The sequence below is a fragment of the Tympanuchus pallidicinctus genome, unplaced genomic scaffold, assembly GCF_026119805.1.
Source record: "Tympanuchus pallidicinctus isolate F22 unplaced genomic scaffold, pur_lepc_1.0 scaffold11, whole genome shotgun sequence".
In the NCBI taxonomy this organism is placed as follows: domain Eukaryota; kingdom Metazoa; phylum Chordata; class Aves; order Galliformes; family Phasianidae; genus Tympanuchus; species Tympanuchus pallidicinctus.
The window spans coordinates 11,047,590-11,063,051 of NW_026294627.1; the positions used below are offsets into that span (position 1 = coordinate 11,047,590).

The window sequence follows — 15,462 nt, forward strand, 5'->3', positions numbered from 1 at the left end:
ACAGTGATTCACCATAAACTTTATTCTACATGCTACATACTTGCCTGTAATGTTAACATAAATAACAAGAATTACTAACCTTTACATGCTTCATTATAATTGCATGAACAGTTCATAATGGCAAAAATTGGTATTAATTATTACACCATTAATATGAATGGTATTCTGAAACTGTGACCTCAGCTTCTCTGACTGCAAAGCAGTACTCTTCAAAAAAAGTGTCTTTTACACTGGAATCCTGAAGCTGAGCTTTTACTATTCCCAGAGATGCATGGTAAAGATCATAAGCCATGGCATGGTGACTGATTTTCTGATTTATTTTTTTTTCAGGTTACTATTCCTCCTTTATATATATGTATGTGTATACATACAGAGAAAGAGGGAATATATATGATATATTAAGTATATATTATATGTACACATAGACATAAATTCAAATATCTGGGGCATCTCTTCCTATCTGCACCCCTCTCTAGATGTATTTTCTCTTGCTTTGATGAATAAATCTTATTTTCCAGCAACCTGAATGCAGAAGCATTGCAAAGCACATTTTGGATTTTATTGCATTATCCTTAAGGAAAAAAATTAAATTCATAATTTTTAATTGTGAATCTACCTGTCTGTATATAAAATTCTATCAGCACTCTATCTGAGAATTGAAGTTTTAGGTATTTCATCTATTGTGTGAACTAATAGTAAGAAGAAAATTAGTAAAAAAATTTCCATCTTGGTCAAGTTTGTTTCTTGGCTGCGTATGCTTTGTAATTGCTACAGCTTGAATACCATGACAGCCCAAAGCAAAATGGGCACAGAAAAGAATGAGTTTTCATTCAAGTGATTTATCTTAAAATCACAGTTAGAAATAAGATGTCATAACAAATTTACACCAAATAAGTCCTGAGACAGAAAGAGTAAATTCAGAACTTCATTTCTTATGGTGGAAAAGAAAAAAGACTAATGGAATAACAAAAGTATACTTTTTCCTCCCAAGAGAGAACAATCTGTTGCCATAGGAAACTATGGAGAGATAGGTGGCTTAGACCTTTGGCCAAAAGAATATACAGAACAGCCTGAATTAAATGATAAGTATTTTATAGTGTGTATCACACTGTAGTGATCAGCCTGCTTCAGTGAGAGGACAGTGGCAGCTGACTGAGGAACCAGCTCCCACATGCTGCAAGGAGCCACCATGCTGTGCTTTGAAGTTGTAATGCTGACTGCCCTCACAGCACGATCTGTCCTGCAGGCCCAGGATTAAGAGCTCATCCACTAACATACAAGAGAGAAAATGACTACTTAACACAACACAGAGTGATTTTTAAAAACAATTATAATCTTATGCAACAATTAGTAAATGTAATATATACAATGCAAGCAACCATCTTTCCTCTAAAAACAGCCCACAATCATTAAAGTCTAATCAGTTGTACTTACGTTGTAAATGCTTCATTTTGCTTCGCTCCCAGATAGTAGGAGTAGAGATTAAACATTCCTATCATGAAAGCTACAAACACCATGATAAATATCACCATGAACTTGAAGATATCTTTCACAGTTCTGCCAAGTGATATCTGCAGAGGTCCAAAGCTTTCATTGGCTGGTAAGATATAGGCTATTCTGGAGAAACTCAGCACTACTGCAATTGCATACAGGCCTTCAGATATGATTTGTGGATCAGACGGATCCCAGTTGATTCTGGCTAGAAATGAAAGATGAGAATTTCTGTTAGAATTTTGAAGTTCACCCTAGGATATTCACTGAAGTGCTGTTTTTAGGTGCATAATGGTGAACCAGAGTCATTGCAAATTGGATCTGAATTCAATGGAGCAGTGCCTTGAATGGTAAAGATACAACCTACATTTTGTTTCTTCCTTTACTGTACATTGCATCATGAATTTTCAGCTATTTTCATTAGTAAAAAAGTATGAAACTTTGCTGACTGAAAGTAAGGAGCAGTTATTTTTTACCCTTTTGAAATTAAAAACCACATATAAAATCGATGTCCTCCTGTAAGCAAAATCACCAAGAGCTGTGAATACTTAGCTATTCATCTGCCTTGAGTGTGCCATGTATAACTACTCAAATAGTGCTAGTAGTGGTTGTACATTACTTCACAGTGCTCAGTGAATGCCTTACATGTCACCAGAAATAAAAGTGTAAGAAAGGAAGATACTTCACTAAGATTGAAATAGAGGTAGGATACTGGCTCTACTTACTGTACTTAATAGACCTCCACTGATTATAAATGAAAGACAAGCAAATTAAACAGTATGTAAGTTACTTGAATGTTCTCCAAATCAGTGAGTGACAATCCTGCCCACAACACAGGGTTGGAATTATTTGATCTTTAAGCTCCTTTCCAACCCAAGCCATTCTATGATTCCATGATTCTGTGATGCCATGGTGCTGTAATTCTATGATCAAGTGAATGTGGTATTGCCATTTGATAGGAAACACATTCATTTGAAGTGAAGGAACATTCAAGTTTGAATCTACTTAAATAAATCTTTGTAGAAAAACATCAGAATGAGAAACTCAAAGTTTTTTAAGTTCAATTCACAATTATGCTTCAGAGAAAGAGAAGAGGTTAACCTGGCATGGATTTCATACATCCCAGCAGAGTGTAATCATTGTAGAAAATAAATAATTTATATAGAAATGAAGACAATCACTGACTTATTGCTAAAGTACTGTTCTGAGCTTTTAACTAATAACTATTTAATACAAGTCAGTTATTCAAACAGCTTTACATTTTATCCATTCTTAATGACGCTGAGCAACAATGCTTCAAAACACCCTTTGTACGTCCAAAAATGTTATTCTTCAAAGAACTTACTGCCATGCCCATATTCACGTCATGACAATGAAATGAATGATGGTGGTTTTAGACATAGCAAGAGTCAGTACAATCATTCCCTTTCTTAGCTGCTGTGTGCTTCTTGTGGGTATGTGCAGATTGTTTTGTTCACTGAGCTATTCACTGTAAATGCCTAGAAATCTGTATAAACATGATGTATTATGCATTATCTGTATTTTTAATCTGTATAACAGAATACTGTCCCATTTTCTATAAAGAGACATAGCTGTGTAAGTTTTACCTCATTTTTTGTGAATAATTGAAAGTAAAGATGGAAGATGTTGGGTTAGTAGTTTTCCAGGTCTCATAATGCGCTGTTACCATACACCCATTATTACCATAGACAGAATTTTATCACACATAGGTATTTTCCAAACAGGCTTAAGTGCACACACATATACTTAAAAAATTGCTCAGTGCTGCTCAAGTGGAAAATAAAGCTGTAACTTCTTTTCAGGAGCTGCCTTCCCAGGGGTGGTAAAATATCATACAGCATAAATGAGATAAAGACTTGTGCTTGTCATATCCAGAAGCTGTAAACATAATGTTTGCAAGTTCTTCAAGTAGGTGTTATCTAAAATGGAATTAAAATGTAACTTTGTTTGTTGCCTTTGTAACTTAGGTGAAATTTTGTAACTTCTCTGCAAAAATTTAGAAAACTATAATTTACTGGGTTTCAAAATAAATATTATTACTCTTTTTTTCCACAATCTGGATGATGAAAAAATGTAAGCTTTTCAGGAAAAATACTGGGCACATTGAAATGTGAAAAAGTGATGTAATTTGAAATCCAGATAGGAATATCTAATACAAGGAAGAGAGATGTGGTGTTATTGATTGTGAACACAAATAAACAGGGCTTAATCTTTCCTGAATTGTGCAAAATAGCTTCTACCCACTTCTCATATGTGACAAGCAAGTTTACTAAGAAGTTCATTTATTATTGAGATATTAAAAATATTAAAATAATATAATAGAGTCTCTGGGCAAAGTATTCAACTGTAGTTAAAGATACATCACTGATGTTGGCAAAAAAGTGCATCTCATTGCTTAGCTTTACCCCTTTGTTAAATTGCATACATCTCATTCTCAGTTGTTCCAATAGAAATGTTTGCAGGATAACATTGTGCAACTGAAAAGATTAAATGACCAGGATCAAAATAATGTAAAATTTCTGAATTTAGATTATTTCAGTGCTTGATGTCTAGAATTGTTCCCAAGAAAATGTATGAGTACAGTAGGGATGAGAAAAAGAAGTACAAGTCCAGAACTTCTTTAACAGGTACATTGTGGAACTAATCATAAAATCATAGAATGATATAATCATCAAGGTTGGAAAAGACCTCTAAGATCATGCAGTCCAACCGTCAACCCAACATCACCATACCCACTAAACCATGTCCTTCAGTGCCACATATACATGTTTCTTGAACACCTTCAGGGACAGTGACTCAATCACCTCCCTGGGCAGCCCATTCCATCAGCTGATCACTCTTTCAGAGAATAATTTTTTTCTAATATCCAATCCAAACCAACCCTGGCACAACTTGAGGCCATTTCATCTAGTATAATCACTAGTCATGTAGGAGAAGAGACCCATCCCCACCTCACCACAACCTCCTTTCAGTAGTTGCAGAAAGCAATAAGGTCTCCCTCAAGCCTCCTTTTCTCCAGATTGAACAATCCCTGTTCCTTGAGCAGCTTCCCATAAGATCTGTGTTCCAGACTCTTCACAGCTTCATTGCCCTTCTTTGGACATGCTCCAGGGCCTCAATGTCTTTCCTGTAACGATGGTCCCTAAACTGAACTCAGCACTTGAGATGGGGCTACAGCAGTGCCGAGTACAGAGGAGTGACTGCCTCCCTGCCCATACTGGCTGCCCTATTCCTATTACAAGCCAGAATACCATTGGCCTTGGCCACTTCAAAACACTGCTGGTTCATGTTCAGCCAGCTGTTGACTAACACCTCAATATCAATTTCTGCCGTAATGTACTAAATAACAGAAAATCTATCAATAAATTTTAACCAAATGCATTCAACTCACCCAAGGTGTAGTATTTTATGTTGGGCTCCAGTGTTGGACTTGACAGATCTTTCATATTTGCATCAACCAAGTTCTGGGCTCTGGACGCGTGCCAAAATGCCATAAACCTTGCTATGAATGATGCTGCAAAAATTGCTAACATACCAAAATCAAGCATATTCCATAATTCAAAAAGATATTCCTTTGGACCTTGAGACCAAATTTCTTTACATTCAGACCATATCATGCCTAGTAAAACAGAACAGAAAAAGCAGTGTATTCTTTTAACTTCATTTTATATGATATTTTATTATGTACAGGGTATGTCCTTTGTTGCAGTCATATCAAAACCGTTTTAATCTTAGGGAGCCTGAATAGAAACTAAAATCTTTGAACCTGCTCACTCGTATACATGTCAGTACTTCCTCCTAATGTGCGTAATAATACTAATCTTTCATAATGCTTTTGCCTATTCTACTCCAAAAGCTTTCAAATAAAAGAATGGGAAGTGAGTTGTCCATCTGTTACGAACACAGAAAGAGACTGAAAGCGCAGAAATGCTCTGGCATCGTACAACCGTAGCAGAACTAGTAGCAGAACTCACATATTCTCATTTGCAGAGGACCCTGTGTGACAAATGAGCATGCAGCTAAGAATCTTACCTAATGCTTTGTGAACAGGGAAAGTATCTGTTTGATTCCTAATATTAATTATCAAATAATAACTCAAAAAATTAAATCTGAGAATATAGCATCCTTTATAGCATCCCTTTTATTGAGCAAATCCTTCCTCTTTTCAAGAAAAAGTTTTCGATCATGAAATAAATTTCTGGAATTCTTGAAAGTGAAAATAAGAAAACAAAACTTTTCATATTTCCTTTTTCATATAATATTAATTACATTAAATAAATTCAATATTACATTAAATAAATTCAATGCTATGTCTGTATGCACTGAATTAATTTTTCATAAGTCTACACCTACTTCTGCATGACAGAAATAAAATAAATAGATTAAATTCAAAAACTATACATTCAAATTGGAAAAATACTGTTTATTCTCCAATTATCAAATTTAAACATTTGTATTTACAGGATTTTTGGAAATATAAGTGTTATATTATCTCAGTAAGACACAGTTATACTCATTTATACAGTTATCTGATGAAATAATTAACAATTGTCAATGTCTTTTAAGGTTATATGAATTTGATGTAAAAAAAGCTCCAATTTCAATCACGGATAGAGCTCATAAAGGCACAAACATTTAACTGTCTAAGTTCATGAGTGGAAGCAGATTTTGTTCATCTTAAAAGTAACTCTCCCATACTTAATAACCCTCCCCCACTTAATTAATAACCAGAACCTAGATCCTTAAAACATCTGTGCAACTAAACCTCACTGGAATCATAGAATGATAGAATGGCTTGGGTTGGAGGTTGCTGAGGTTGTACTTGATCCCATCACCTATGTCATTGATAAAGATGTTAAAGAGTACCAGTCCAAGACCTGATTTGTCACTGGCCTCCACCTGGTCACAAAGTCACTGATAATAGCCTTATGGCTGTGATATTCTAACCAATTCCTTATCCACCAAATAGTCCCCCCTTCAAATCCATATCTTTCTAATGTAGAGATAATGATATGGTGGGGGACCATATCAAAGGCCTTGAACAAATCCAGGTAGAATATATCAGTTGCCCTCCTTTTGTCCACCAATGCCATCACTCTACCACAGAGTAGGCTGGTCAGGCATGACCTTCCCTTGGTGACTCTATGCTGGCTGTCATGGATTATGTACTCATCTCTTGTGTGCCTCAAATCTGTTACAGGATGACAGTTCCATCATCTTCCCAGACACAGAGGTGAGGCTCATCAGCCTGTAGCTCCCCGGGTCCTCCTTCCTCCCTTTCTTATAAATGGGATTGATCAAATAAATTGAATTAGACAGCTAAGATATTTTTTAGACACCCTGCTCAGCTTTTTCTGTTAAATAGGACCATGTCACAGAAGTGAACGGGTTATCTCAGAATATTTTTCACAGCATACACTTCTTTCCTAAGCTGGACGGAAAAAATCTACCTCTGGATACTGTGAAGTCTATTAGTTAATGATTCTCATTAGTTAATAATGCATTAAGCTCTATGTAGTATTAATTCTGAGGAAATACTTGCAACATGAGCAGAATATTAGCAGAAATGGAGAATTGGACACAACAACTTTGGCCCACAAATGTGGAAATCTTTCTCCATGGAAGCTGACACATGTGATACAAAAAAAAAAAAAAAAAACCACCCAAAAAACCAACCAACCAAGCAAACAGAAAACTAGTAGCTGATTTCCTTAGCTATCCATAAAACTGCATTTATTCATATCGGAGATGCAGTTTTTGCATAAGTCCTTTACCTGAATATTTGTGATTAACAAGGCACATGTAAAGGCCTACTGACATCTAGTAAGAAATATGAGGCCAATGTTGGAATGCAACCCTCTGACTAAATTCACTTTGTTCAATTTTTTATATTAATCCCTAATAGCACAGGATTAATTTGAGTCTAGCTTCAGTGAAATCACAGCAAGACAAATTTAAGGAATAATTAATCTTTACCTATTACCCAGGAAATAATTAACATCTCCATCCACGAGAAACATGATGTTTTCATTCTAAATAGCTGTTTTACATTGCCTGTAGTTTCATTGGGCCGGAGCTTGGTGCCATCAAATCTGTCAGCTGCATTCATGACAAGCAGACCAAGAAAAATGGTGAAAGAAGCTGCATGGGCTACAAACTTCATAAATGGTCCACGCATAATCCTTCCCAGCTGTAACAGAGGTTATAAAACAAAAAGACATTGCATTGCTTTCTTCCAAAATAAGAAAAATGAATAAAAAGAACAAGAACACAGACAAATATATGTTTCAATAACACAAAGGAACAAAGATTTGGAAATAAATTGTACTATAATGCTACACTGACAACCACATTTAAAATTTTCTCCTTATTTGCTATCTCCAGAGGAATAATTTCATTACTCACCTTCACCATATATATGTTTCTATAGCAGTGTTTTGAAATAATTCTATAATTCTTTTGGGGCATCTTTATGTCTATTATAGGTAATCAAGAGAAGTATTTATTATAGTTGTTAAATATATTTCAAACTTACATTCCAGTGATATTTATGAGGTAGCAAAGAAACCGGGATTTTGACACTTACTAAAGGCATTGAAATATCACCAAGAGCACATTATGACTAAAGAATTCTGTTTCCTAACTTTCATGATGCACAGTTTGGCAGTTATTTTGCAGTTTTTTCAACTTACTCCCCCTTTTAAAAAATGTCACTAGGCCTCAAGAGGGTATGTTTATAGTTCTGTAGTGTCTTTATTTCCTTTCTGACTCCTTTGATGGAAACATTCTCGACTCTCAATGTCTAAGCACTATTGCATAACTGTGTAGTGCAACATTAAAAAACCTAAAAGTTCCATACAAACTTATGCAAGGCTGAACTTTTAGTCATTATTTACTATAGAAGATATCTTGAAAGTGCCTGTATAAATATCAAAAGTCTTAGCTAGTTCACTTAGCTGGCAACAGTAAGAAAATACTTTTTTAGCCTTCTGACAAAAATCTCATGGTAAGAATTGAGTATCACGGATCCCAGACAAAATATATTACTACCTGTGGTCAGAACAAGGGAGAAGGCAGAAAGTTAAATTGTCACCTTAAGTAGTTTTGCTACACTTTTTCAATAGCAAAAACAGAATATTTTTGACTTTACAATCAGCTTTCACAGAAAGAAAGAATAAGGATGCAATGGTAAGGTCTCAATCACATTAAAAAAGTAGATACATATAAAGAAGATACTCTTGAAGAAACACTGTCAAGGTGCGATCACGGAGACGTGGTGGGACAGCTCGCATGACTGGAATGTTGTCATGGAGGGCTATGTGCTTTTTAGGAAAGATCGGCCAGCAAGGCGGGGTGGCGGAGTTGCTCTTTATGTGAGAGAACAGCTAGAATGTATTGAACTGCACCTGGGGGAGAGCAGTGTAGCAGTGGAGAGCTTGTGGGTAAGAATCAAGGGGCGGGCTGGTATGGCTGACCCTGCTGTGGGAGTGTGCTACAGGCCCCCTGATCAGGAGGAGGAGGTTGATGAGGCCTTCCACAAGAAACTGGAAACAGCATCACAATCCCAGGCGCTGGTGCTTATGGGGGACTTCAATTACCCAGATATTTGCTGGAAAAGCAATGTGGCCAGGCATGCTCGGTCCAGACGGTTCCTGCAATGTGTTGAAGACAACTTCCTGATGCAGGTGGTGGAGGAATCGACGAGAGGGGTACTGCTGGACCTTATTCTCACTAATTGAGAAGAGCTTGTCAGGGAAGTAAAGGTCGGGGGCAGCTTGGGTTGTAGTGACCACGAGATGGTGGAGTTCAAGATCCTGAGTGGAAGAAGTAAAGCAAAAAGTAGGATTGCTACCCTGGACTTTAGGAGAGCCAACTTTGATCGCTTCCAGGACCTACTTGGAGCTATCACGTGGGCTAGGGTGTTGGAAGGTATGGGGGCCTGTGAGAGCTGGTCAGCATTTAAGCAGCTCTTCTTCCAAGCTCAGGATCAGTGTGTCCATGTGAGCAAGAAATCAGAAAGGGTGGCAGGAGACCTGTGTGAATGAGCAAGGAGCTTGTGCGCAAAGGAAAGAAGAAGGCCCATGAAATGTGGAAAAAGGGTCTGACTACTTGGGAAGAATACAGGAATGTTGTCAGGGCCTGCAGAGATGCGACAAGGAAGGCTAAAGCCTGCCTGGAATTAAATCTGGTGTAGGGGATAAAGGATAATAAAAAAGGCTTTTTAAGTATGTTAACAGTAAAAGGAAGACTAGGGAGAATGTGGCTCCCCTGCTAAGTGACGGGGGTGTTCTGGTAACGGGGGATGCTGAGAAGGCGGAGATACTGAATGCCTTCTTTGCTTCTGTCTTCAGTGAAAAAGCTCCCCCTCGGGAATCTAAAACCCTGGAGGTTAGTGAGAGGATCTGGGGAATGGAAGACCTCCCTGCAGTCAGGGAAGAGGTGGTCCGAGAGCGCCTAGGCAACACCAATGTTCACAAATCTATGGGACCCGATGGGATTCATCCACGAGAGCTGAGGGAGCTGGCAGAGGTGATTGCTGAACCGCTTTCTGTCATCTTTGAGAGGTCTTGGAGGATGGGGGAGGTGCCTGAAGGCTGGAGGATAATAACAAATGTCACTCCGGTCTTCAAAAAGGGCAAGAAGGAAGATCCAGGCAATTATAGGCCAGTCAGCCTCACCTTTGTCCCTGGAAAGGTGATGGAACAGCTGGTGCTGGATGTCATCTCCAGACAACTGGAAGAAAAGGAGGTTATCAGGAGTAGTCAGCACGGGTTCACCAAGGGTAGGTCGTGCTTGACCAACCTGGTAGCCTTCTATGATGTTGTCTCTGGCTGGGTGGATGGGGGAGAGCAGTGGATGTAGTCTACCTTGATTTCAGTAAGGCATTTGATACTGTCCCCCACAACATCCTTATAACAAAGCTGAGCAAGTGTGGGATAGATGAGTGGACAGTGAGGTGGGTTGAGAACTGGCTGACTGGCAGAGCACAGAGGGTCGTCGTTGGCGGTGCAGAGTCTGGCTGGAGACCTGTAACCAGTGGTGTCCCCCAGGGGTCTGTGCTGGGTCCGGTCTTGTTCAACATCTTCATCAATGACCTTGATGAGGGGATAGTGGCCACCCTCACCAAGTTTGCTGATGATACGAAGTTGGGAGGATTGGCTGACACGCCTGAAGGCCGTGCTGTCATTCAGCAAGACCTGGATAGGCTGGAGAGCTGGGCAGAAAAAAAACGGATGAGGTTTAACAAAAGCAAGTGTAGAGCCTTGCATCTGGGGAGGAATAATTCCATGCACCAGTACAGGTTGGGGGATGACCTGCTGGAGGGGAGCTCTGCAGAGAGGGACCTGGGTGTCCAGGTGGACGACAGGTTGGCCATGAGCCATCAGTGTGCCCTTGTGGCCAAGAGGGCCAATGGCATCCTGGGGTGCATTAAAAAGAGCAGCAGGTCGAGGGAGGTGATCCTCCCCCTCTACTCTGCCCTGGTGAGGCCTCATCTGGAGTACTGTGTCCAGTTCTGGGCTCCCCAGTACAAAAAAGACAGGGATCTCTTGGAAAGAGTCCAGCGGAGGGCCACGAAGATGGTGAAGGGCCTGGAGCATCTCTCTTATGAAGAAAGGCTGAGTGAACCGGGTCTGTTCAGCCTCGAGAAAAGAAGACTGAGAGGGGACCTGATCCAGGTCTATAAATATCTAAGGTGTGGGGGGCAGAATGGTGAGGCCAGGCAATTTCAGTGGTGAGTGGAGACAGGACAAGGGGAAACGGCTGGAAACTGCAGCACAGGAAGTTCTGCACAAATGTGCGCAAGAACTTCTTTACGGTGAGGTGACGGAGCACTGGAACAGGCTGCCCAGGGAGGTGGTGGAGTCTCCTTCTCTGGAGATGTTCAAGACCTGCCTGGATGCCTACCTGTGTGACCTGCTGTAGGGAACCTGCTTTGGCAGGGGGGTTGGACTCGATGATCTCTGGAGGTCCCTTCCAACCCCTACAATTCTGTGATTCTGTGATTCTGTGTTAGCAGGCACAAAATTTTATATTTCTCCTTTATATGTTATTTTGCAAATTCATTCCTTTCATGATGTTTCTCGCTCAAAAAAAAAAAAATCTTTTTTTAGATTTATTAAATATTTCTTCAGCCTAATGAAATGATCTTCAACAACAAATTGTTTTGTGTTGCCTACAAGGAGAGAAATTGTTTGTCATGGGAAAAGATTCTAATTCAAGCTATCAAGGAACAGCTGTGAACAAAGAATAAAGCAGAGTTGGAAAATGATAAAGTACCTTGACGGTGTCCTTTCAGATGTATTAAATTTGTGTTTACAAATGAAGACAGGTTAGGAGACAGATGCCAGAAAGAGTCATAGACAGAGAAGAAAGAAAAAAAAAAAGTCAGAAAATAGGAATTAGGTAAAAAGAAAATCAAATATAAAGATAGACCATAATCTTTCAGGATACTGAGATTTTTCTATAAACTAAACTTCCTGTTTAACGCGCTTCCAGTGAGGGTTTGACGTAATACATTGTTTGCCATTGCAGAGACCAAGGGTATGGTCTCGTTCTGTAACCAAAGTGGTTTTGCACGTTTCTGATTCTTTGTGCTATGATCTCTGTTTTGGAGAGTGCTCTATACATCTGTTCAGGTTTCAGTTGCCATGTGTGAAGTCAGGAGTTGTCATCAGTATTCCTCATGGGTCTCTTCCAACTCAGGACACTTTAAGATACCATGATTCTAGGACAAGATATGTAACTGTTATATTGTGGTTCCTTCTACTCCATCTATAGGGGTAACCTGAAATTGCTGAGGACTGGAATCAGTGATTCGCATTATTTCTCCCCTATATCTGAAGAAGCAATGATAAACACAGCATTATGGAGCATGGCATTATTATAGAGAAGATGAAATAGGACTCTGGGTAGTACATGTTTCACAAAGGAGAAGAGGACTGGCAACAAAATGGGATAATGTAAATGCTTTTTAAGTGGAACAATTTCCCAGCTCCTCATGTAATGGACGTTAAAATTCAATTTCTTTAGCCCTACCACACCGTAAAAGAATTATGGGTATAACTCTCAGAACATACTTTGAGAAATAAATAGGGACTGATTAAGCTACTACTTCAGAAATCCCAACCCCGAGGACTGGAAATAGTTAAAGAAGATTGTATGTCAAATTCAGATCCCCTATCTTGGCTTGAAGAAAGAATGCATTAATTCATAACATTAAAAATCTAAATTGCATTATTAATTATAACTGAAGAGCTTGGACATTATAAAGATTCTCAGATAAACCTGAAACTAATTTTTAGTCCTTCAAAATGTCATGCTATTAAATAGTGTATGAGAAGTTTTGGGTTAATTATCTCTGTAGTTATACTGATTTACCAGCTGGAAAAGCAGAGTAAATAGTTCAAAAAACTCTGAGGAGCCTCCAAGTGGATCACCAGCTGAAACTCAACTAAGCGACAATCTTTAGTCTTTCCAGGATCTGGCACTCATGAATTTCTGCCAGATTAACAGGAATCTGACCACAGATTTTTCTGAATACATTTTTTCTTCCTGATGTGAAACTCTCAATTCAGTATTTGTGGCCCAAGTTCAAATTGTCAATTTTTTTCCTAAACAGGAAATTGTTTATCTGTACAATAAACAGGTTGAGATGCAAATGTTACAAAGACAAAGGCTGACCCTATTTTTGGCTTTCTCAGAGCCACTGCATGAGAACTTAAAGAAATATATCAGAAAAATTCCAATGCGAGCTGTTATTTTCACTGTCTTCTTTCTCTCCTATCACTGTGCCCTACAGGGCCAAATGATGAAAGACAGTGGTCAATTTATCTCAGGAGGAGAAAAAGAAGTTTTAAATTCCATCAGATCATGCACAGAATGGAGTCTGTTGATATAATGTTCTGTATTGGAACAAATCTATACTGAACTTAGACAGCAAACATTTTTGTCTTCTAAAATCCAAAGAATACAATTTTAAAGTATGAGTGAAGCACAAGAAAAGAAATCACAACTGGTAAAAAAGTATTCTGCATTTTACATTTGCAGAATACAATGAAACAAAACCAATTGAACATGTACACAGATGACAGCAGGAGATTATTAAAAAGCAACAAATGAAGTGAAACTTAAAGAATGTTGTCCCTTGCAACTAGATATCAAAAAGCTACTCTGAAATAGCTTTTATAGAATGTACAATAGTTCAAAATGGCTTGAAGATCCAATAAATCACTGAAAAGGGGAAATGACAAATAGATAAGTCACTGCTATGGTTGAAAAACAATTACTAAAGTACGTTGACTTTCAAGGTGAATTTTAAGTCCAAAGAGCTCAAAAAAATCCTACTATATAGGAAAGTGAAAATGACATTACTGATTTTTATTGTCCAGACTGAAAGAAATGAAAAACATGGCAAAACAAAAACTTTTTCCCATCATAGAAAAATGAGAGGGGAAATAAAAAAAGCAAATACTTCAGTCTTCAATCAACCTTTCTTTTCCCCTGGAATCATCTGCACACTGCATCTGGCCTGTTAAAATAATGGATGAATGTCATACTGTGCCCTGTAAGATCCATTTGTTCCTTCTAATATGCTCTCAGAGGAAAACTTCAGTCAGTGTCCATTTGCAATGGATAGTGACTAACTGAAGTAGAGTTTCAGAGTAAGTTCTAGAGAGGTCATAGACTGTAACCTGTTCCAGCAGAAAGGCCTTCCACAGTGTATGCATCAGTCAAGCAAATATAGTAGTAGCATCCAAATCCAAACAACATGTTATAAAGGGATACAGGGGAGCCTGAGCAACTGCTTTAAGAACTTCATGGAATATAATGAGTATTAGCATCATCTTGAAAAGCCAACATCATTCACTTTGACTTCTAGAAAATCAGTGATGATAATTTCGGACATTAATGTTTTGGTGACTTTTACCTATTAATTTTTAATCATCAAAAATAAAATTGCCTTTGAGTTAATATGAGTCAACCCACAGCTTAAGCTTAGTCTAGCTCTGTGTCAATGAAAAATGAAGATCCTCAGTATTTGACTACTACTACAACAACTAAATGAAGAATATCTTGACCCATTGTTTATAAACTAAAGTTTTTACAAGACATATGTCTTGCTCCAATATGTTTACTTAACATACATTGTATTTAACACACATGGTTGCCTAACTTAATTACAATTGCCAGAACATGCAACCCTGAAGCCATTATATTCTAATTCAGTTTTGAGATAACAGATTTGTCATGCGCTATTTGAGCATGAAAGTAGCTTATAGCCATGTTTCAACATTGCCAGTTAGGAATCTACATGCGGATGATAACACACATTAATAAAAGGTCTTCACAAGATTCTACCAACTGACCTTACTGCAAGGGGCAATCCAGTAAGCTATTGAAAGGAACGGCAGTCCTACTGCAACGGCAAGAACAACCAGAAACTTCACTGCCATAGTCTGCTGCCGTAAACCTGACAGATTCTCATACCAGATGGAGAGAAGTTGTTGCTGGCAGTTTGGATGTGCTACAAACTGTAATAAAGAAAAGGAGCACAGCAAAATTATATTATTATCAAAATGATTTTGATTAAAATAGCAGCTATATTAAATGCGTTAAGACTGTGGGAATAGCAAAAAAAATCAACAAATATGCAAAGGAGCAGTAACAAGGCTACAAGAGAAAGGTTTTTTATGAGTACAGTCTTCCAGCATGCATGCACATTGCTATCAGCAAGAATAGATGCATTAATCCTAAAACAGTTTAATTTTATTGACACTATGTTCTATTACAAGCTGTTAATTTCCACTTCAGTGCAATTATCCATTATCTATCTGTGCAAACTCCACTTGTTAAAACTTTCATGTTGGTACTTCAGAAATTTCAGAACAGAGTCTTTTGTTCTGCAAATAATGGTACAGTCTTTGGTCATAAAAGAAACAAATGTGTCAT

General features: G+C 38.1%; 1 protein-coding gene across 2 annotated transcripts in view; it reads right to left on the reverse strand.

Moving 5' to 3' along the window:
* TRPC6 (transient receptor potential cation channel subfamily C member 6) overlaps positions 1–15,462 on the reverse strand; it is a 95,361-nt gene that overhangs the window by 11,786 nt on the left and 68,113 nt on the right. For both annotated transcript variants that reach the window (XR_008203469.1, XM_052670910.1), the window contains exons 4-7: positions 14,880–15,044; positions 7,489–7,702; positions 4,904–5,131; positions 1,435–1,699 (exon numbers count right to left, since the gene is read on the reverse strand). Coding sequence is in view for 1 of the 2 variants with exons in the window: in XM_052670910.1 (XP_052526870.1) it covers positions 1,435–1,699; positions 4,904–5,131; positions 7,489–7,702; positions 14,880–15,044 (872 nt within the window). In the remaining variant the exon portion in view is untranslated. The remainder of the gene's footprint in view (positions 1–1,434; positions 1,700–4,903; positions 5,132–7,488; positions 7,703–14,879; positions 15,045–15,462) is intronic.